General features: G+C 42.5%; 1 protein-coding gene across 5 annotated transcripts in view; it reads left to right on the top strand.

The window, feature by feature from the left end:
- SLC16A5 (solute carrier family 16 member 5) overlaps positions 1–16,776 on the top strand; it is a 529,473-nt gene extending 512,697 nt beyond the window's left edge. For 3 of the 5 annotated variants that reach the window (XM_085617058.1, XM_085617057.1, XM_085617055.1), the window contains one exon: positions 9,308–11,295. In XM_085617058.1, coding sequence (XP_085473184.1) covers positions 9,308–9,540 — 233 coding nt within the window. In that variant the 3' untranslated portion in view covers positions 9,541–11,295. Of the gene's footprint in view, positions 1–9,307 lie in introns of all 5 variants that reach the window. The other 2 variants (XM_085617054.1, XM_085617056.1) reach the window with 2 other exon arrangements.
- The last annotated feature ends 5,946 nt before the right edge of the window (positions 16,777–22,722 follow it).

The following is a 22,722-nucleotide window of genomic DNA, read 5'->3' as shown; positions in this document are numbered from 1 at the left end:
CAAAGTGTCAGCCATCCGTCAAGTCACCCTCAGATTCCTGATAAGTGTCCGTCACGTGTCCGTCCTCTACTGTGTCACCGGCTGGATTTTTTTGCATAACTCTTTCCCCCACCTTCACCCACTCCACCTCCCCTTTCCTAGTGGAGCCATACCCAATAGTAACAGTTAACATCTCCTCAAGGAGGAAACAAAAGTAGAAAAACAACATAACAATTAGTGTGGTGCGCACGTAAGGGTCAGAGTTGGCCACCCGTTTCTTGTGGCTGAGCCACATGGGTGTCCACCCTGGCATACAACTGTAAATTCCTATACTGTACAGTATTTCTAAGCAAATCTACGAAATAGCCCCCACCAGCGAATCTCAATGAGTTCTGCCCGCCTCAACTCATTGGTATTCATGGCAACTTTTCTTGTTTGAACCAGAAGGGAAAAAGGAAAAAAACAAGGTGTGACTGTTCATCAGCAACTTATCAGCAACCAGCAGTCCGTAGGCCATCTATTTGCGGTCAATGTTCAGACATTGCCCCCGTGGGATAAGTTCAGACCACCTTCAGACTGTTCACATTTGTAGGTACCTTTTGTCCATTAGATATTGGTCACTCCACATCCGATGTAGTAGACTGGTCCCCGTGTTCCCCTCTCGGTGATCTTCTCTGTGTACCCGTCTGACCCCGTTGCTTCGCGAACTTCACTACCTCCAATGGTTCAGCAAAAATCAGAGTTTTGCCATCGACTGTGAGTTTTAGTCTGGCTGGGTACAGCATGGCGTACGGGATATTCAGGTCTCTCAGTTTTTGTTTTGCTGTGGTAAACTTTTTTCGCGCTTCCTGCACCAATGACGTGAAGTCTGGATAGATGGATATATCCATACCTTCATGAGATAACTTGCCAATTTCTCTGGCCTTTCGGAGCGCCGCATCCCTGTCTCTGTAATTAAGTATCTTGGCGATGATCGGCCTTGGTCTGGAGCCTACTGGGGGTTTGGGGCCGAGTGACCTGTAAGCTCTCTTTCCACGATAAACACTTCAGAAAACATCTCCTGACCCAGAAGGGCTATGAGCAGCTGCTCCACATAACATTCCATTTGGATGTGTCGTCTCTGACACTCCCATCAGGCGGAGGTTGCTCCTTCGGGACCGAGCCTCCAAGTCGTCTGACTTTGCCATTATGGCCACCAGTTGTTTCTCCATCTTCGATTGTTTTGCTTCAGTCTGCACATGGCCATCTTCAGCTTCAGATATTCTCCGTTCCACCTCGTCCAGTCTTTTCGTGTGTTTATCAAGTCTCTCCGACATCCTGTCGACTCTATATGTTAAGGAGTCAATCTTCCCATCTATATTCGACAGTGCCGCTTGAATTGTGGTGAACAGAGTTTGAATATCTTCGTTCGTCACCCCGCCTGTTGCTCCCATTGCCGATTGAGATGCTGTTTGTGCATCTGTACTTTGCTCTTGATGTTTCTTCGTGTGGTCAAAGCTGATTTTTGACTGGGTGCAGTCCGTTTTCCCCATTTTGCAATATATAGTTTACCTTACCCTCAGGTATATTGGCAGCTGCGGCCCCAGATTGGAGCCGACGTACTTCGGGACTTGCAGTCCGATCCTGGATGTGGTCTGGTCGAAAGCATGCGTAGAGGTCCCAGTACTATGATGTTACAAAGCCGTGGGTTCCAGCAGCAGTGCGGGAGGTGCAGCCCACCCAGAGGCGTTTTTTACGGTTGCGCTGAGCCTGTTTTGCTGGTCTTTTTCCCGAAGGAGTTTGATGCTCTGTCCCATTGGGTTAGGCCTGCGCCGCTGTATGTTCGTCACCTCTCCCTTCTCTGGCGTCAATTTGCCCCCAATTGAATTGCGCAATTCCAGTCTCTCGCGTATGTTACCCTTATGTTCGGTGGGCAGCTATCGTGTGCCGGAAGTAGCAGAACCGTCCACTTGTGTGACCTCTCAGCTGTGTGGAGCGGGGACAGACCAGGGCGCCCTCTCCCTGTACCCAGCTGCCCATGGATCACTTTGTGTTATGGCCCCTCCTCAGATCTCACCCAAAGGGCACGTGTATTTGCAGACTTTAATGGTACCTTCAATCAGCCAGTGTCTTCGCAGCCGCCTCCCCCGGGCCGCCGCAGCAAGACAGCACCGCTTGCAGCCGACTCAGGCCTGTGCCCTTCTCTGCAGGATAATATAATGTACGTCAGCATGGACACTCAGCCTGCGACATCTCACCGCGCTTTAAGCCCTCACAGCCGCTGATACATTGCACGGTGTCAATTCTGCCTTCGTTACCGTGCATCGGAGGTTTAGATCGTGCCCCCGACCTCTTTCTGAATATGGGTTTCTCACTGCGCCTCCCGCGGATCACTAGTATTCAGCTGGGGGTGCCTCATATATTCCAACGTTGTCTCTGGGTTCTCACCGCCGATCCCGCCGCTCAGTACCTCCCTGGGTTCAGTCGGGCACGGCCCGGGTTCCCGATCGCAGTGGGACTTCCTGTTTCCCGGGTCCGCGTTGCGTGCCTTACGTCCTGGAGCGTCGTTCAACCGCAGCCCGGGGCTCCACTTACGCTTTCAGCGTGAGGGCCTCATCCGTTATTCCGCCGTTCTAGGTTGTTTCTGCATCTTTCGGCGCCGGAAACCGCTCCTCCACACTCTCCGTAGGTTCAGCTTTATTTCGCCTCGAGTGCAGTCGTATTTAAACAGTATGGAGAGGATCAGTTGAAGGATATAGCGGGCGTGCGCGGGGAGCCCGCTTAGCAAGCTGCCATTGCGCTCCAAGGCTAGCTCCGCCCCCGACATGTTGTGCCTTAAACAAGACATTATGATGTAAACAACCCAGCACAAATCACCTCAGCAATAGCAAAACACTCAAATTACGGGCTTTTTGCTTGTTTACCACTTGAACCACTCTCATGTTGTCAACATTGAACAACACCCACCTACTGGAAAACTCTGAGCCCCATATCTCCAACGCCACCAACAAAGGAAAAACTCTAGGAAAGCAATGCGCTTTCCCTGCTTAATCCGATGCACTGGCCATTTTCCGCATACCGTCCACTGTTTCAAAACAGGCCAAAATTTGCAGCATCTGTAAAATTCTGAGTGTTTCAAGACATCTCATCATCCACAAAAATATGTTAACTGTTAAAACTTTTCAGAAAATGTCTCAATACTCTGAAATCAGCCATTAGGGTCAATGTGATCCCCACCTTGTGGGGCGGTTGCACTGTTCCTGACATAGCCAACTCAATCCACCTACAAAAAGTTCTCCCTGCTTTCACCAACCTATATGCAAAATTAGGAAGACCCAATTAGCACTGTACTCTTTTCAATTTCAACTTATGGGCCTTTGCCTGCTTCCTCTAGTAAAGGATTTATATTTGTCACCTTTTCCACAGGCAATATAGTTTCCATCCTTTGTCTGTCCAGTATAATGCCAAGTAATATCAACAACATGCTAGGACTCACAGTCTTCTCTGGAGCAAAAGGCACTGCAAAATCATTTGCAACCTCCTGAAAAACTTGCTACAACCTTGCACAATCACCTGAACCACTCTTTCCCACCAGCAAAAAATCCTCTAGATAATGAGACATCTACTTAGAATTTGCACGCTTCATGACAAACCATTGCAAAAAAGTATTAAAACATTCAAACAGGAGATCGCACAGCACTTAGGTAAAAATCTGTTCACATAAATTGTTCCTTCAAATATCATCACTAACGGCTGAAAAGCCATAAGATGAAATGGCAAAGTACGAAAAGCTGATTTCACATCACACTTTGCCAATTATGCACCCTGTTCACACTGCCTAACCAACTCATTGGCATTATCCACTGTAGCATACTGCACTGACACATCCTCCTCTCCAATATAATCATTCACAGATGCCCCTGCCGGCCATGATAAGTGATGAACCAACCTGTATTCTCTTGGCACCTTCTTAGGGACCACTGCCAAGAAAGGGCCGAGAATGCAGTGGTAGGCCAGTAGCTGTATGTACAGCAGGCCCTGGATGACTTCCACTGGAGCCAGAGCTCAGAGTCCAGCTCACCCCAATTCTTTTGGGGATTAATACTCACCCTGGCCTGAAATTCCTCAGAATTAGTATACCATGAATACCCTGCAAAATCCATTTAAGCCTTACGCACAATGTCCATATACTTGAACAATGCAACTGCCCTCTCTGGGTAGCACTTATATTGAACATGGGCAAAATGTAAAATGCTGATGTGCAGTTATCTATAGTAATAGCGACTCTAAGTGGCATTGTTAAATCCTACTCCTCTTCCATAGAAACCTCTATTGCTTGTATTTCTGTATTTCTCCCTCCCAGAGGCACCACCTACACCTATACCATTACCTTACATATACAGACGGTACCTCCTCAGCCGATACACAACAGTACCACCAACACAACCACCACACCTTACAACACCAGCTACACACACAGCACAGTTTATATATACCCCAACCCTATTTACGTTATGAAGTAATGCATTTAAAAAAAGGTGGAATAAAAATATTGAGTAGGCACAAAAACTTGTAAACAGAGTCAGTACACAAACAAATCATGGCATTGTATAAAAAAATTGCAGTGAATTGAAAAAGTGAATCATGTACCTAACTAATACCACTTAAATGAAAATGAGAAAATGAAAAACTACAAGATGGTACTAACGTTAAAAGGGCATGGGTATGTTTTACAATAAGAAACGCAGCCTACACAAATCACAAAAAAACAAAAAAGAAAATGTGAATTACATAGAGGGGGCAGCAAAGTATGTACCGTGAGCATATAGAAGACTCGAGAATAAACAATAATGTGGTGAGCACAAAAGCGAGACGAGGAGGTATACCTTACAAGCGAGAGTGCAGGGGGTATATAAGAGTGTTAAGAAAATGGAAGGCAAGGAAGGGGATCAAAACATGGACTGGCAAAGCATATAGGTGGGTTTAATGTTAGACTCACGCAAACATGGGCATACAGAAATTATGTATCAATGTATTGGCACATTAAAAGCCAGACCTGTTGGCTTTGCTAAAGCTTGGTTATTTTGCAAAATTGTGGTCATGGTGCTGGTATTGGTGGTAGTAGTGATACTGCCAATGATGGTACTGGCATTGTTGGGTTGATGGTGGTATTGGTTGTGGCAGTGGTGGTATAGCTGAAGGTGATTCTGGTATTGGTGATGGTGAAGTTTTTTTTCTGGTGTGGTATTGGTGGTACTGTTGTGGTAATGGTGGTGGTGTGGTATTGGTGGTTCTGAGCACGTTCCCTCAAATTAACATGTGTACATCCTCGTACACACACCTCTTAATTGCTTTTTGTTTATCACATCCAGACACCTGATATATATGACAGTCCAATGTGATAAAAAAGCAACGAGGAGGGCATGTTAGGGTCAGGCTCATACTTGAGTCCTGACAAAGCATTCAAGATGCCTGCAATTAAAAAAGATTGCTTTCTGTATGAGGTGCATGTATGATATAAAGAATTTAGGCCCTGATTTATACGCTAACATAGTGGTACACCCACCCGATTTATATGTGGGCGGACCGTATCCAGACTTCTCCGACGAGCCGATGGGGTAAGGGCCATCAGAGAATTGGCTGTATGTCCCACCACCCATTTAGTGTGGGCCGATATATCGCTTTTTTTTTACTGTCCATCACCACCAGGCAGTGAGGGACAGGAAAAAAATATATAATGCCCCCCTTACCATGGTAGAGGACTCTTAAGGCGAGGGGAGCATTTTTTTTAATGTCAAAATATCCAATTTCGGCGGTCATTTGAGTTTGCTATTTAGATGTAAACTAGCCCCTCACGCACTGGAGTGTAAGTTCTCGATGGGGGGCAGAATGAGACACCAAAAAGCCAATATCATGACAGTGAGCTAAAAGTACTCCTCTGGGATTAGCCAAGATATGATTGCAATAATGTCTCAAGCCAGCAACTGAAAGAGGCTGATCCAAATAAGCTAATGTTTCAAGAGGGCTAACTCAAAGCCCACTCCATGTTGATTGTATATAGGTCTTGCAAACAGCTGTGCTGTCAACCCAGTTCTAAAAGACACACAAGGAGATGAATAAAGGGTGTGCAACTCTCTCATGATAAAAAGCACAAGCAGACAATAAATGAATGAAGACATAATTAGGGAGTGCAAACAAAACTTTAAATAAAGGAGCCCATACAGCATTTTTATAGCACAAATATTTTACCCAACGTTTTCAACTCGTTCTTTTTATCTATGATATTTTTGCAAACAATTTATTTACATGCAATGCTTTCTAAGGTCTTTGGCACAAAATTGTTCAATTAAAACAATGTAAGGTAATTTACAGTGGAAGCCAATTCGTACTCCAAGAAAATGTGTACATTTTCAGCTTTAGCTCACCATAACCAAACTGTCCCTGATCTGCACTGCCTCTTGCAAGCAGCACCCAGCGGGGACAGTCCACCTCCTGATACATAGTCCTCTACCTCGGAAAGGTCTTGCCAGTTTACTGGCTCCTCTGTTACTAGAATTCAGGCTCTGCTGCCAAAGTTGTGCTGCTGTGTGAACTGTAGTGGCGCAACGCCAAATGACGAGGCCAACCATGCAGAACTGGCTGGGAGAACCATGACTTTCCATAGCTCACTGATTCATCGGTCTTGGGCTGAAAGGGAACTCCTGAAGAGTAGGACCCCCATCCCTGGGCCAAGAGACTGCTGAAGGGTTGGGCCCCGTCTCAGAGCCAAGGGGCTGCAGACGTCTGCATTAGGCCCCTTGTGAGATGCCTCTGCTCTGGTGCGACAGGTGCTAAGCACCCTGGTCACCGTGGCGCATCATTCAAGTACGTTCACAGTGAAGATCGTTGCTAAATAGAATTAATGCATGAGTTTGGAACTCCACTATATCCAAAATGGCTGTCAAGATCCCAATTCTGTAGAGCGCTTTGGGTCTGGGAGCTGACAGAACTGCTACAGTTCTGAATTGCTATGCTCCTGTGGCTCAAAGAGATGGTGCTGACTGTCGGATTCCCATACTAAATTACCAATACTGACAATGATGAAATATAGAATTATAGATAAGTAACAGAGAATTATGGGTATTTGTTTTCACCGAGGGTTTCTGAGTGACATCAAATAGACAACAAGTGTGAAGTTGTGATGTTACTCAGAACCCCCAGGTGAAAAAAAATCCCCATAATTCAATTTTTACCAATCTATGGTTATATGTCATATCTGGCCCCGAAAATCAGCTGCCCCTGCTTTTGCTTGCTATGTGATGGCAGATGAGTAAGGGGGGAGGTATACATAGCTTGACTTTCCCCCACGACCCAAATGTTAAAAAATATCTTACTTGACATTCTTAACCAGCCCCCAGCACCTTCCCTGCCTTTCTTCACCCTCCTGTAGCTTTCCTTTCTGACTGATTTCTTTTCACAGCAGACACGCAGTGCTGCATTGATCAGCTTTCGAGACCCCTGCCCGTCTGGCCTAGAAGGCCTTTATGAGGTAGCAACAGTGGGTAGCCAGTTTTGCAATCAACTCTTGCTGCATCATTGCAGTGAATTACCAGACTTAGAATCTGTCGTTAACAACAGAAACTCCCCTTGGAAACCGTGCAAAACAAGAGCATTACAGCGTCACGGTACAGGCTCACTACAATAATCCTTGGTTACTGGCCAACTAGCGTGTCTTCAAATGTGACCACCATCCAGCAGTGGTGTAACTCAAAATGATGCCCCCCCCCTGCAGAATGTGATGAGGGGGCCCCTGAGTCTCCCATATCTCACAGATTTGAATTGACCATGGGCTGATTGGGAGCCTCCTGCATAGCTAGGGCACTTTGAAGGGTTTCCCCTGTGCTACAGGGACCTGCATCATGCCCCTGCATCCAGTGGGACGTTATACCTGTGATATAAGATCTACTGTGGCTGTGATGCACGCTATACTGTTCGCCACCACCTATAATCCCAGTGCCACCACCTGTACTGTATATAATCTACCCCCTACTCCTAGCCCTGCACCACCAACATGCTGCGCCACATAGTTGCATGCATCACATGCACCCTATGCCATCTAGACCCTACACCACCTATGGTTCAATGTTCCTGTCATTGACATGTGCACACTATAATCTCCACACCAGCTATACCACTCACATCAGCTATCACCAGAATTGATGGACAGCAGTGGTGCATTTACAATCTACAATCCTCAAATGATCTTATAAATTGTATGTCTAAATAGCATACACTTATGACCAGTGACCATATCCATTGCTGCCATTGGTGATACGTTTTGCAAAACATACATCCTGCTACCAAAGGATGGGTTTTGTAGGACCCGGTAGGTTCTTGTATACAGTCGAAGCCAAAGGCTTGCAGAATCAGAATCGTGATTCTCATATTTTAGTCTTATACAATGCTACCATACAAGCAATCTTCAATTCTTTGTATTCTTTACCTGATACTTTCATAAATTTGCGTTATCCAGGCCTCAGTTTCAAGATCAATCGTACCAAAAGCCCAACTAACAGGTTTTTCCTCCACAACAACGACTTTCATCTGCTAATGTCTGGAACACACGTTCATTGTTATTGTATAAGATGTAAATATGACGCCCATCATTCTGTGCGTGCAGCCCTTTGATGCAGATTGTACATTAGCTATATCCTGCAGCATGTGCCACCCTCTGCCCCTACACCCCTCCCTATACCACTTACACATAACATCACCAACCACCTGCACACCTTACCTCCCGGCATCATACATTTCAATGTGCATCAAATGTACCATACAATACTTAATCTCTACACTGCCACCAGATTCAGCTACTCTTTTAAAACATGTAATGAACAAGTGCTCTATTTTTACGTATTCTAATTCTCTACATTTCCGCATAATCATTTTAAACAAAATGTCAGTTTCACAAGTTTCCATGGCTTCGATACTATTGGTGTTCCAAGAAGGCCCACTGATCAGTGCTGCTAAGGCAATCCTTAAACTGCAGTAGTCTTTCTGCCCTTCCTCATCTTGTGTGAGCTATAGTAGGTTTTCTGTCCTTTCTGAATGGGAAATGTGTGTAAGCCAGCCTCTGGTGCAGTACGGCAGACTGGCTAGTGGGTCCACGAAGGTCCGATGCGGTGGTGGGGAGAGTTAGGGTATGGGGTGTGTTTCAAAAGAATAATGTTTATAGGGAATTTGTGTTTCAGAATACAATATATATCAGATATGTGATGTTTCTATGATATGTTTTTATGGATTCCTTTGCTTTTAATGCATACAGTACTTGGTGTTATTGACCTTGACTTTTTTCCCCATTCCTGCACAGGACTCCTGGTGGACTTCACAGGCCATTATCACTATATCTTCTATGTCACCACAGTCATCGTCTGCTCGTCTGCTCTCTTCATGGGCCTCTCAGCATATGTGCTCAAGAGAAAAGAAGCCAAACTCCAGGAAGCAGCAAAACTGGCCCCCAGAGAGCCCCTCATGGGTGACACCGTCAAACCGGAACAGGACCCCCAGAATCCACCTGAGGTGATCTTTGTCACAAGCATCTGAGGGGGTATGATATGGAAGCCCAGGAAAAAGGTAGAAAGAAGCATGTCAAGGGCTGGATCTGCTGAATGATACTGCTGTTTTCATATCTGCAGCAACACCAGCTCCACTTTCAGGGACAGGGCCCACTGTGGGGCTGCTCCGAATTCAAATCGACATTGGGATCGCATATTCCCACAACTAAGACTTCAACCTATCAGGAAGACATTTCAGCAGGTCACGACCAGTGTAATCACTGCAAACCAGAGGAAGACATTTCACCAAACTACCTCCAGTATCATTGTTGCCAACCAGAAGAAGGAATGTTGCCAAGCCACCTCCTTCAGTGTTGCTCTCTGAACGTGGAGGATGACACTTCCCCAAGCCATCACCGGTGCAGTTAACACACACTGGAGGAGGACATGTCTCCCAAATCCACATCACTGCATGTGTCTGAAACTGAAGGAAGACCTGTTACCAAAGCTGCCTCCATTTTCATCATCTCAGCCTAGATGAAGGTATTTCACCCACTAGTCTCATAGCTTTAGAGAAAGGCATGCCATAAAATCACCACAAGAATAATCCTTACAGACAGGAGGAAGACATTTCAGCAAGCCACCATGAGTGGCATTGTCGTGAATTGGTGGTAGACCAAAACACTAACAGTGTAATCTTGTCAAAACAATCGAAAGATATTTCAAAAAGCTCCCCACAGTGTTGTTATTTAAAAAAAGGGAGGAATGTATTTCTCTGAAACACCATCAAGGTCAGTAATACATTATTGACGAAACCATTTCCCCAAAGGCATCATCACTATCATTGCCTTAAATCAGTGTGAAATATAACCAAGTAAACACCAGTATAAAAAAAACACAAAGGAAGTAATTTTGCTTCAGTCATCACTAGTGTTCAAGTTTCAAGTTTACTTAGTATTGCTTGGTTAATTAAAACCTTTGCATCAGAACAAAATTATAAAACATTATAAAACAATTCAAATAATAATGTCACCATACAATAACTACAGGGTCACTGTACATTATGTACAGGGTTGATAGCATATTTCTCAGTTTGAGTCCCATTGTGGAATATACTGACCTATATTTAAGCGGTAGATAGGTCTTGCAAAAAGGCAAGCCGTTTAGTGCACACTCTATGGCCATAATGTTTCTTCAGTAAAAAAGCTTAAAGTGCAATGTAGAGATCTAAAATAACAAGTGTACATCTAAAATATCTAAAAGGATGCCTAAATATGTAATCTGCAATGTAGGGACCTTTCCAGTGAAATAAAAAAATAATAATGCCATAGATATTTAAAAATGCCTTTAAGGCTATAGTGCAGGATGGTTAACCATTAGAAATTGGGCTTTGAGTATAATGGGGCAGCAAGGTGAAGTTTAGGCACCCATCGGTGCTTTTTAAGGCAGCGCAGAGACGTTTAGGCTACCTATGTGCAAAATAATGGGATATTTCAGCAAAGGGAGAGTTGCCTCACCAGACTAAACTGCAGTAGCAGTTAAAACGCAACCACAGTGAGATCATCAGGGCCAAGGGCATTTACCAGTATATGAGCAGGTTTTGTAATCTAACCAAAGCGCCATGATGGCCATAAAAGCTTAGCAGTTAAGCAGTCATCAGTGCATTTAAGGAAGTGCTGAGACATAAGATTGCCTATGTGCAAAATAGCAAGATGTTCAGGCCAAGAACTTTGGCACCTAAACTTGAGGTGACTCATTGGTCAGGTGTATTTGAGGAGACCAAAGATTATTCCATAGGATCCCACCATTATCCCGTCCAACATTGAGGCATCCCTTCTGTGTAATGGCTCACTCCCATATGTTATTGTCAAGATCAATATTGCCTGTATTACCTGGAGCAATGGTGTTAGAGTCAGTCGAGCCACTTTGTTTTTCAAGTTTCCTAGAGCCAGTGCTTGGGTATTCCCCTTTAGTTTCAAGGCCTCTTTCTGCGGATTAAAAGAGTCTTTTTTTCATCAATGATGATACCTAAGTATTTGTATTTTGATACTGACTCCAGGCGTTGGCTTAGTGATTTTTGCCCTGCCATTGTTTTTGTTCTCTGAAAGTTGATCCTTAGGCCATTTTTTGCAGAGTATGCTTGGGTGACATCAAGAAGGTGTTGCAAACTGGTCGTGGTGCGGCTTATCAGCACCAGGTCAACTGCATAAAAGAGATTGGGGAGGGTTAGCTCACCCAGCTTCAGAGCGTGAGAGCTGCAGCAGTCCAGTTTTGTTTTTAGGTCAGCTAAAAAGAGATTGAACAGGGTGGGGCAGGACGCAGCACTGCTTGAAGCCATTGGTGATTGGGATGGTTCTTGAGAGCTGTGTCCCTGACCGCAGCTTGACCTGCAGTCACATGTCTGTGTGTAGCCGAATCAGTAGTTTCAAAAGGGCCAGTGGGGCTTGCAGATTAGCTAATTTCGTGCAAAGTGAACTCTTGTCATTTTGAATACAAAAAGAGAACAGACATTTCACCAATCCACCATCAGTGTCTGTATTGTAATGGAATGCATCTAACTAAGCCACTTTCAGTATCATCATCTGAAACCAGAGATGGATATTTCACCATGTCACCACCAGTGGCGTTGAATCAAATTGCATGAAGAGATTTCAAGAATCCACCATCTCTGAAATTGTCTCAAACCAGAAGATCTCCCTCAAGACTTTGCAGATGTTAGTGAACAGTGAACTGAAGACAGTGTCCCCTGTAGAGAAATATATTCTGACCAACAGAAGCACCACACAAACCTCACTGGAGGAACTGCAGTCCAAGCACTGCATGAGTGACCCAGGTGACCCAGGATCCCAGAATGCACCAGCTCCCTTCCATTTGATGAATAGGACAGGGCTACATCTAACAGCAGTGACTCTGGGGCTGCATTTTCAGTGTTACCAAATTAAATGCCTAAAGTACAAAATAATCTCAACAGATAGACAAATACCAATTCTCCAAAGTCAAAAAAGCTTCTATAGTTCCAAATGAAGCTCTCCAGTAACAATTACACACCATCAGTACTTATTGAAGCTCCCTCCCCACAGGACATATAGCTCATGATTTACCAAATAATGCTCCATCACCATCAAATGAAGCTCATGCACTACAAAATGAATCTCCTGCAGCACAGAATGAAGCTCCTATAGTAATAAAAGTTCCTGTAGAACCACAATGTCTCTGCAGTAAGAACTGAAGCTTCTCCAGTACCACATGAAGGTGCAGATACATCAAATCAAGCCCCTCCTGCACTGGATATAGGCTCTTATGTATCGAATGATGATAGCACTAAATGAAGTTCTCAGATTACTAAACAGAAATCCTACAATACTAAACGAAAACTTCTGAATCTCTTCCAATACCAAATACGGTTCATGCAGTATTTACTAGATGATGCTCACATAGCACTCAAGGAAGTTCCTCTAGCATCAAACAAAGGTCCTGCAGTACCAAATGTACCTTATGATGTACCAAATGATGTGCTCACAGAACCAAATGAAACCCATTTTTTACAAAATGAATACCCAACAATATTAAATAAAGTTGCCTTAATTACCAAAGCAAGCCTATACTGTACATATCATATTTATTTCACTATCAAAATGTATTTAGTACTAAATGAAGCTTAAATAGTACCAAATGATGGTTGTGTAAAAACAAATTAAGCTCCTTCTAGTACCAGCTGAAGTGTCTGCACTAACAATTGAAGTCCGCAGTACCAAAAGAAACTTCCCTTTTATGGAGCAAAGCCTTTGTACCACCAAATAAAGCACAGGTTGAAACTTGTGCAGTACCTAATGTAACTCCTGCACTACTAAATGAGTCTGGTGGAGTACTAAATTAAGCTAATATAGTCCTAAATGAAACTTTGTGCTGCAACAGAATCAGCTTTCACACTGCCACATTAAGTTGTTGCCGTATAAAACAAAGCTTCTGTATTAGTAAATTAACCTTCCTTTGAAAACATATAAAGCTCGTGTGAATATGAAATGAAACTCTTGGAATAACCAATAAAGTTCATGGGTTACCGCACTAATATCACCAGGAACCAAATGAAGCAGCTGGAGTACTAAATAAAGCCCCGAAGTGTGACACAAAGCAGCTTTAATACTAAATGAAGCAGTGTTATAAATATACAAGAACCTTACAGTGCCAAATGAACCTTCTGTAGGGCTTACTGAATGAGGTTGCTCCCTGCAGTTCCAATACATTTCTTTCAGTGTCCAACAATGTCCTCTTTGCCAGCAATTGAAGTGCATGCATTACCAAATAAAGCTCCCAAATTACTTATATTCAGTACAATTTTAATCTCCCTGCTACAAAGTTCGTCTGATGCAAAAAGGGCTTCCTTTGCAGACATATCCTTTAAATCACATCCCTCTTACAAGTCGAGGCTCCAGACAGCAGGATTATATATAGTGATATCTTAAAAATAAACTATAAACATAGATACTGACATTCTGCCCCAAGTCCTAATATGATCTCCTTATAAACAGGGTCGGGCTTTGACAAAAAAATAGGCCTGGGCACCTAAATGAAAGTGGCTTCCATTAGCTCACAGGACAGATAACAAGCATTTGCAATGCAATCGGTCTCCCCTTTGGGACCTTATATGTATTTAGCTATGCAGCACATTAGCCTGGGTGCTGAAACATCTACTGTTCTTTAACATGGAGAGAAAGTAAGCACCAAAATACAGGATTTGAAAACAATAATAATGTCTATGGGTGCTCGTGGAAGACAATTTCTATGGAGTGTAATCTAGAGAATGCTAAAGTGATTCTGGTATTTTACTGACCTCTGCTGGTCGTTTTCTATCAAGAAAGTTAAATATTGGCAGTTGCCAGAAAAATTCAAAAAAAGAAAGTCCCTCAGCTGGAAAGCAATTCTGGTATTTTACTGACCTCTACTGGTCATTTTCTATCAAGACACTTAAATAGAGGCAGTTGAACAGAAATAAAAGTCCCTAAGCGGAAGCAGACAAGTCCCAGGGCTGATCTCCAGAGCCCACAAAGTACATACACATATAAGTATATACAAGAGGTCTTGAATGCTCGACCTAAAAACGTGGCCACATTTGCAATTCACGCCTGTTTTGAACATGTAACGATATGCTCTATGGGTATTTTGGCAGTATGGAAGATGGCATGCATTTTGTTTGCTCCAAGGAATGCCTCGGGGAATATCAGGAAAGTCAACAATAAACACCGACCCATCTGGCCATCCATCAAACGGGCCCACAAACTGCCGGAAAAACAGCCCCTCCCCCTGATCTGTCAGAACAGCCCTTTCGGCACTGCCTGTTTGCCCTATACACGAGTCCAACTCTGGTTATAAAGAAGTATGTGCCTTCTCACCCAGTTATTGATGTTATGTAGTGCCCCTACAGCGTTTTGTCTACAAACAGCATGAAATTTTCTCAAAATACACAAATTTTCCCATGAAATATTAGCTCTTTTCTGGGGGAAATAATCGTATTTTTCCACGCAGTAGTCTGTCATTTCCTTAAAAAACTATTTTCTCCAAATACAAATTCTTTTTTTAGTAAATAACATATACACATACAAGCCCTTAATAAGAGAAGAAGTGCAGGTGTATTCACACCTTCCAATCACACATAGAAATGCCACACAAAAGCAAGGTGACCCCCTGTATGGAAATGTTGATGCTTTCATTCAGGACATCGTCTGCCAGATGCACAGCAACATCCTCCCTCCTAGCAACTTTGACATTATTCCAGCAAATTCACCAGTCTTACATATTGCAAACTCTACCAACAGCAAAGGGGTGCATGTAGGCTTAGGATTTTTGAAGAGGTAGCCCAGCTTAGTTTACAAGGGTTACTAAGCTGAAAACACATATTTGAATTCATCCTCAGTCTAAACCTGTCATATCAGACCCTGACTTTCCAGGCATGTGAACATACCACACATCAGAATTCACCGCCATATGATGCTACAAGTTCACTGGTTGAGATGGAAGGAAGCTCTTGTAGTATGAAATGATGCTCCCCAGAGGTGTACTATCACAATATCAAGTCTGTAATATTGACCTTCAAGAATATCGACTGCAGAGTATTGACTACTATTATAGAGGCAGTCTATTTAAGTAAGTGTATTTAGGTAGGTAAATGTAGAGGTGCTTAATTCGAGCTGCTTGTTGCAGGTGGGGCCTACTAGCATTCATTTTTAGGGACCAAGACATATTTTCAATTCATGTGACTTTGATCCAAAATGAGAGAAAGAAAGACGGAAAAGGGGCAATAAAGGAGGGAGAAAATGATGGACAAGCAAGAACTAAGGAAGAAATCAAGCATGAAAAAGAACCTGCAGAAGTGAGATAAAGGAACAATGAGTGTGGGTCATGGATAAAAGTGGCATGAAATTAAATGAAGACTAGACAACCTTGATACTCAGCAACCTTGACATTGAGCAGTGCCGGCCACAGGCTTTTGAGGAAAAATTTGGACACTGGTACTTGTTATTTTGCAAACTAAGCACCGATTCTTAACTTCGCATCTGCTTAATCTTCACAATATACATTAAAATGTGATCCCAAACCATATGTATGGCAATGGTAAATAGATGTGGAGATTAGTATATATTCTTACTTTTACGATATAGAGTTAGTCAATATTCTTCGGTCGATGTTCTTATAGGTCGCTATTTTCACCTCAGTATTCTGACATGCAGTCTCCTGAAGACCAAAACATCTTGTGTTGTACAATGTGACTCTATTACTGCAAAACATAATCTGTGAAGTGCCAAAAGCTCCTAAAGCAGCAACTGAATTTGCTGCAGCACCAAAAGAAGCTCCTGCAGAACACAACCAAGCTTCTGTAGAATCAAAAAAAGGATTCTTCAATACCAAGGGATGCTCCTAGAGTATCAAATGAAGCTCCTACAAAACCAACAACAGATCCAGAATTAGCAAATAAAGCTCCTGCAAAACAGATGACAATTCTGCAACACCAAATGAAGCCTCTACGCTGTCAAGTGGAACTCTTGTAGCACTGAACAATAGAGCTCCACTAACAAATGGAACTCCTCTAGTAGCACTTAATGTATAAAATGAAATTGCTGCAATACCAAATTATTTTTTTAGAAAGAATATGTTACAGTTTTTAGTAACTCAATTATGTGTGCTATTATATCAGTTGTTTTCTGGATTGTTCTATCTGCTACATGTATAAGTATAGGTAACAGAGACTTGTTAAAAATAAAGTTCAATACCCTGCAGGTTCGGGAAAAAAGAGTCTTCTACTTTTGTTTCTGGACACCAAAAGCTGTTCAAAGTGGTGACAGTTCATGTAGTTTTATTGTGAAACAGATGTCAACAATGTGTAGCATCACATGTCCAGTTCACAGCTGATGTTTCTAGTGCCAGTACTCACACAGTTAAAAAAGCCATTCTTAAATTTACACATATTCATATTTACTATCTTGCTTAGGACTAGACTAAGGAGCCGATTACGATGTTGTTAGGAAGGGCTTCGGATGGGATTCGGTATTGTCGATTCCTATTCGGAACCCTTGTTTCTACCGAATCATACTGTTTTCTCAATTACCAATTACGATGCCTGGAAACCATTCGAGCAGACCGAATTGGTTCCGAAAGGCATCCGGACAGTCCGAGTCTTTCAGAGCCGAGTTCGGACACGGATTTCCGGACGAACGATTACGATGACCGATTCCGTCAGCCGTTCCGATTCGATTTGCCCGAGATTAAACGGCTGCAGGAATCTGTCTTTGGGGGCCCGTAGCAGGCACCCCTTCACACAGGACCTTCTGGATTGCTCCTGTGGGATACCCAAGGGACTGCCCTTACCAAACATGCACAATGTGGCAGGCACCATGAGGTGCCCGCCACAGGTTGCACGTTTTTCCACAACCATCCCTTTCTTCAATGAGAGCCTGTGTATTAATTCAGAACACAGGCTCCCATTGAAGTCAATGCGTGTCTGACAGAATCTTATCCGGAAGCATCCGGATGCCTTCAAGTCACTTGGTCGCACTCCCCCGATTCGAGTTGTTTAAAGTATTCCTGGACCGATTCGGTAGGAATGCTTTCCGGACGAGATTGTAATCGGCCCTTTAGAATTTTATTAAGCCACAAAGGGGTTTCTCCGTGTACTCTTTAAAACCTTTGACAGTTGCATGTTCAGTAGTATTCTACATGATCCAGATACTTCCAAGAAAATAATGTCTTCACTGACAACCCTCTTTTAAGGGATTTGGAAACTAACACTCCAAGATAATCTCCAAAACTGGGCCAAGAAGAATAAATCGACCAATGGAGAATAAACATAGACATCTTGTTTCTGGAAGAATGATCTCTGTTTCTCAACCAAATACTAGCACAAGGCACAAGTAGTGAACACTAAATAAAGTAAGCACACATGGTAGTACAGGGCTGAGCATGATTTACAACCCCAAAGCAAGTAATATTTGGACAAAATATCGAGTTTTTAATATCAGGAGAAAGAAATATCAAGAAAAAAGTATTGTGATACAAAAATATTGTAATGCAGAAATATTGTTTGTCAAGAATATCGTCTTAAGGTAAGTAATATTGTTGGTAAGTATATAGTTGTTTTTAATGTTGTTTTCAAATATATATTTGTTAAGAAAATAGTTTTTTGATTACTTTAATGTGTTTTAGTGCCTATATTAATTTTGTGTTATTGTGTGTATGATTGTTATTAATTTTTTTAAAATAGAGTTTGAAATTTTAAATCATTTAGATGTTTTAATTTAATCTCTAATGGTAATTTATAGTGTTGTAGCGGGTTGTTGGGTTTGTAGGGGGATAGGGTGGGAAGTTAATGAAGTAATACTTATTAAATAATAATTTCTTAGTAAGTAAGTGATTAATATTAATTTTGTACATTATGTCATATTGATTTATTTTGGCTTTATTTTAGGTGTGGGTTGATAGGTTTGTAGTGGTATAGGGTGGAACATTAATTAGTTAATAATTCAATATAATTAGGTAATATTTTGTATTAATATTTTAATGAATTAATTATGTATATTGTGTAATCATTATATATTTTAGTTATATTATAGGTGTGGGCTGCTGTGTTTGTAGGGGTATATGGTGGGACCTTTATTAAGTAATAATTAATTAAGAATTAACTATTTATTGTTAATTATTTAGTTGATTATGTATTATGTAAATTGTGTTAAACTTATTTGTTTTAGTTATATTTTAGGTGTAGACTGCTAGGTTTGTAGGGTGGGTAGTTAAGTAATAATTAAATGATAATTATTTTATTTATTTATTTCATTTGTAGAGCACTTGGTTACACCAAACGGTGTGTGTCCGCGATGAGACATAGGAGAGGGAAGAGCTGCTATAATCTAGAAAAGGATTCTTGCCAGACATCTATGAATTATTCCGTACTGGTAAACAGCCAGGTTTTTAGTTGTTTGCGGAAATTGTTCTCACATGGCTCTGTCCTTAGGTCTATTGGCAGAGTGTTCCACGTTTTTGCTGCCAGGTACCTGAAAGAACGTGCTCCCAGTCTGGCTTTGTATATCCTTGGTACCTTCGCCAGGGCTTTCCCTGAGGACCGCAGACTCCGACCAGGGGTGTATTCGGTTAGTAATGGATGAAGATATTTAGGGCTGCATTTCGTGAGGATGCGATGGCCGTAGCACATTGCCTTAAAGGTGACCCTTTTTTCCACTGGCAGCCAGTGCAGTTTTTTCAGGGCCTTCTCAGTGTTCGCTCTTCTGGGTAAACCAAGCAACAGTCGAGCTGCAGCGTTCTGCACCCGCTGTAGTTTGGATAGTCCTCTCTTAGTGGCTCCGAGATACAGGACATTGCCATAGTACAGTTGTGAGGTTATGATCGCATGAACAATTGTTTTCCTGGAATTAGAAGGTAGAAGATCGAGGATCTTTCGCAGGATCTTCATTGCTCCATAGCATTTGCCCGCAACCTTCTGAATCTGGTTGTCGAAGTTCAGCTCAGAGTCAAAATATACTCCCACATTTTTAACTTCAGTTTTTGGGGTGGGCAGTTGGCCTAGAGGCTCGGGCCACCAAGCAGACGGCCATATGGTTGGTGACCTGCCCACCACCATTACCTCTGTTTTATTTGCGTTCAGTTTGAGGCAGTGGTTGGACATCCAGTTCGCAACCCCTGGTAAGCATTTGGAAAAGCGGATAGCTGCTTGATCCTCGTTTTGTGACAGCAGAACAATTAGCTGCATATCATCAGCGTATGAAACGATTGATACATTATATTGTTCCAGACGATCCGCTAAAGGACCTACGTATAAATTAAAAAGAGTAGGACTCACTATTGAACCCTTTGGGACCCCCTGTGTCAGAGGCATACTCTCGGATAGGTAGGTTTGTTGAGCCACTCTAAAGCTTCGGCCAGAGAGGAACGACACCATCCAACTCAGAGCCTTGCTCCTAATACCACACACTTCAAGTCTTTGGAGGAGTAGCTCTTGTGATACGGTGTCGAATTGATAACTTATTAAATTATTAATTACTAGACTGGGGTGGGAATAGTAAATCTTACCACTCCGAAGTCCAACACTTTCCCTACTGTTGTACAGACTGGATTGGCTATAGTAAATCTTCCCACCATGGAAGTCCAACACTTTCCCTACTGTAGCACAGACTGGAGTGGGAATAGTAAATCTTATCCCTCCGAAATCCAACGCTTTCCATTCTGTTATATAGACTGGAGTGGGAATAGTAAATTTAACCCCTCCAAAGTCCAACGCTTTCCCTACTCTTCATAGTATTTTTAATAAACGTGTTTAAGGGGGGGCTCCAAATTTGTAATATTTAATTTATTTTTTAAAGGCATTAATATATTTTTGTTATCGAAATGTATATTTGCCTGGCTTTATTGTGGTTATTGTGTATGTATTACATATATATATATAGAGAGGCTGTAGATGCTACTACGGGGGAATCAGCTGGTCTCAACTTCAACATCTAATCCCCACTGTTTTGAGGCTGTTGTTGAGTAAAGTCATGATGCCAATTTGTTTTGGGACGCCACTTGGTGAATGGTAAACACCTCACTACACGGGTAACCACATCGGGACTCAACTTACAAGCATGCAGCGGAGCAATGATCAGCGCGAGGAGGGTTGCAGCGAAGCAGAGGAAGAGCTGATAACATCCAGAGTTTGGGGCGTGGCTATTACACCACCACAAGTTTTAAATCAGCTCCAGTAGAAAGAACTGACTTTTGAAACTGGGCACTGAGGAAAGCCTCCACGGCTGAAACGCGTCTGCCATAACGTTTCTTTCTTTCTGCACACCACGCGCTGTAAAGATTTGTTGAAATAAATCCAGCTGTTTAAAATCCTGTGACGTGTCGGGCTCATTCGGACGGTGAGTGATTTTTGGACTGTATGTTTGGACCAGTAGCAGGCTCTGGTCACCGACACCTCCTCTCGGTCTGGTGAGACGCATATCAGCCAGCAAATATGGACTTTGTACTATAATACAATGCGTCACCCCCCCAAGCGGATGTATTGCCATTAGGTTTCACTTTCTGCACGGGGAGAGAGGCTGTAGATGCTACTTGGGGGAATCAGCTGGTCTCAACTTCAACGTCTAATCCCCACTGTTTTGAGGCTGTTGTTGAGTAAAGTCATGATGCCAATTTGTTTTGGGACGCCACTTGGTGAATGGTAAACCCCTCACTGCACAGGTAACCACATCGGGACTCAACTTACCAGCATGCAGCGGAGCAATGATCAGCGCGAGGAGGGTTGCAGCGAAGCAGAGGAAGAGCTGATAACATCCAGAGTTTGGGGCGTGGCTATTACACCACCACGAGTTTTAAATCAGCTCCAGTAGAAAGAACTGACTTTTGAAACTGGGCACTGAGGAAAGCCTCCACGGCTGAAACGCGTCTGCCATAACGTTTCTTTCTTTCTGCACACCACGCGCTGTAAAGATTTGTTGAAATAAATCCAGCTGTTTAAAATCCTGTGACGCGTCGGGCTCATTCGGACGGTGAGTGAGCTTTGGACTGTATATATATATATATATATATATGCTTTATTTTCACTATAGTACAGATTAAATATTTAAAAAGAATGAATAAACTGTAGAATAGATAATGTTATTAATTGTCACCCATTATATATATATATGTAATATATATTTATATAAATACACACACACATAGATATGTGTGTTTATTTAATTAGCTATTTATATAGTATTGAATATTAGTGGAATTTATTTAATTCACATTATATTGAATTTTATTTTAAAATATTTAACATTTGCTACTTTAAACTCTATCCATATAAATAAAATCAATATTTTGTATATTGTTAGACAATTTTAGTGTCAACGATATTTTTTGCCTGATATTTTTGCACTTACCATTACACGTATGGGGTCACAATATTTTTGTAAATGATATTTTTGACATGATATTTGTGAAATTATATTGTTTACCTCAATATTGTGTCAGTGATCAAAAGCAGGTTGCCTGGCTTCGCAGAACACACGGGAGATCTAAACTAAGGTGTGGTACTGCTAGAGAGCACATACATCCATTCTTCTCCAGATGCGAGCCTGGGACGAAGACAGGCACCTCTGCCTTCCAGAGTTATGCCCCCTGGGAAGCCTCAGACACTCCTCTTCAGTCTTTCCTCCCCGAGGGAGCGCCACATCATAATACCATGGTGTCCCAATGTAGTAGGAAGTGAGATTAGAAGCATGATTATAGTTCAGGGGCTTCTGGAAGGGTGGCCTCCAGCTGTGCCCAGTGCAACACCCACAGCTCCTCACACCCCTCTTCTGGACTTAATTTTGTCAACTCAGTTGAGAGCGTATGTTGCAGATTCAAAATGGAGAACTGGTCCAGAGTACAGAAAAGCCACAACCAACCCCACTCATACATAGTATGCGCAATCATTTCACCACCGATTTACAGCCAGAGCTCAGCTCTACACACATTACTATGAAACAAAAAATACTTGCCAAACCCTTTAAGCATTCTGCCCACACCACAGTAGAGACGTGGACAGTCGAAAGTGGACAGTACACAGAGAGTAAAGCACATTCAGGAGAGACCGCAGATCTACTACTACTACACAGGATCTGATATGATGCTCTTGTTTAAATGTTGTGACTCACTAATTATGTATGTACAGAGTCAGTGCTCTATGCTTTAAAGTACAAGTATAACGGTGCACGCA

Source organism: Triturus cristatus, chromosome 7, assembly GCF_964204655.1.
Source record: "Triturus cristatus chromosome 7, aTriCri1.1, whole genome shotgun sequence".
Classification (NCBI taxonomy): domain Eukaryota; kingdom Metazoa; phylum Chordata; class Amphibia; order Caudata; family Salamandridae; genus Triturus; species Triturus cristatus.
The sequence above is the reverse complement of the archived record's forward strand: the minus strand, read 5'-3'. Positions and strand labels throughout refer to the sequence as shown.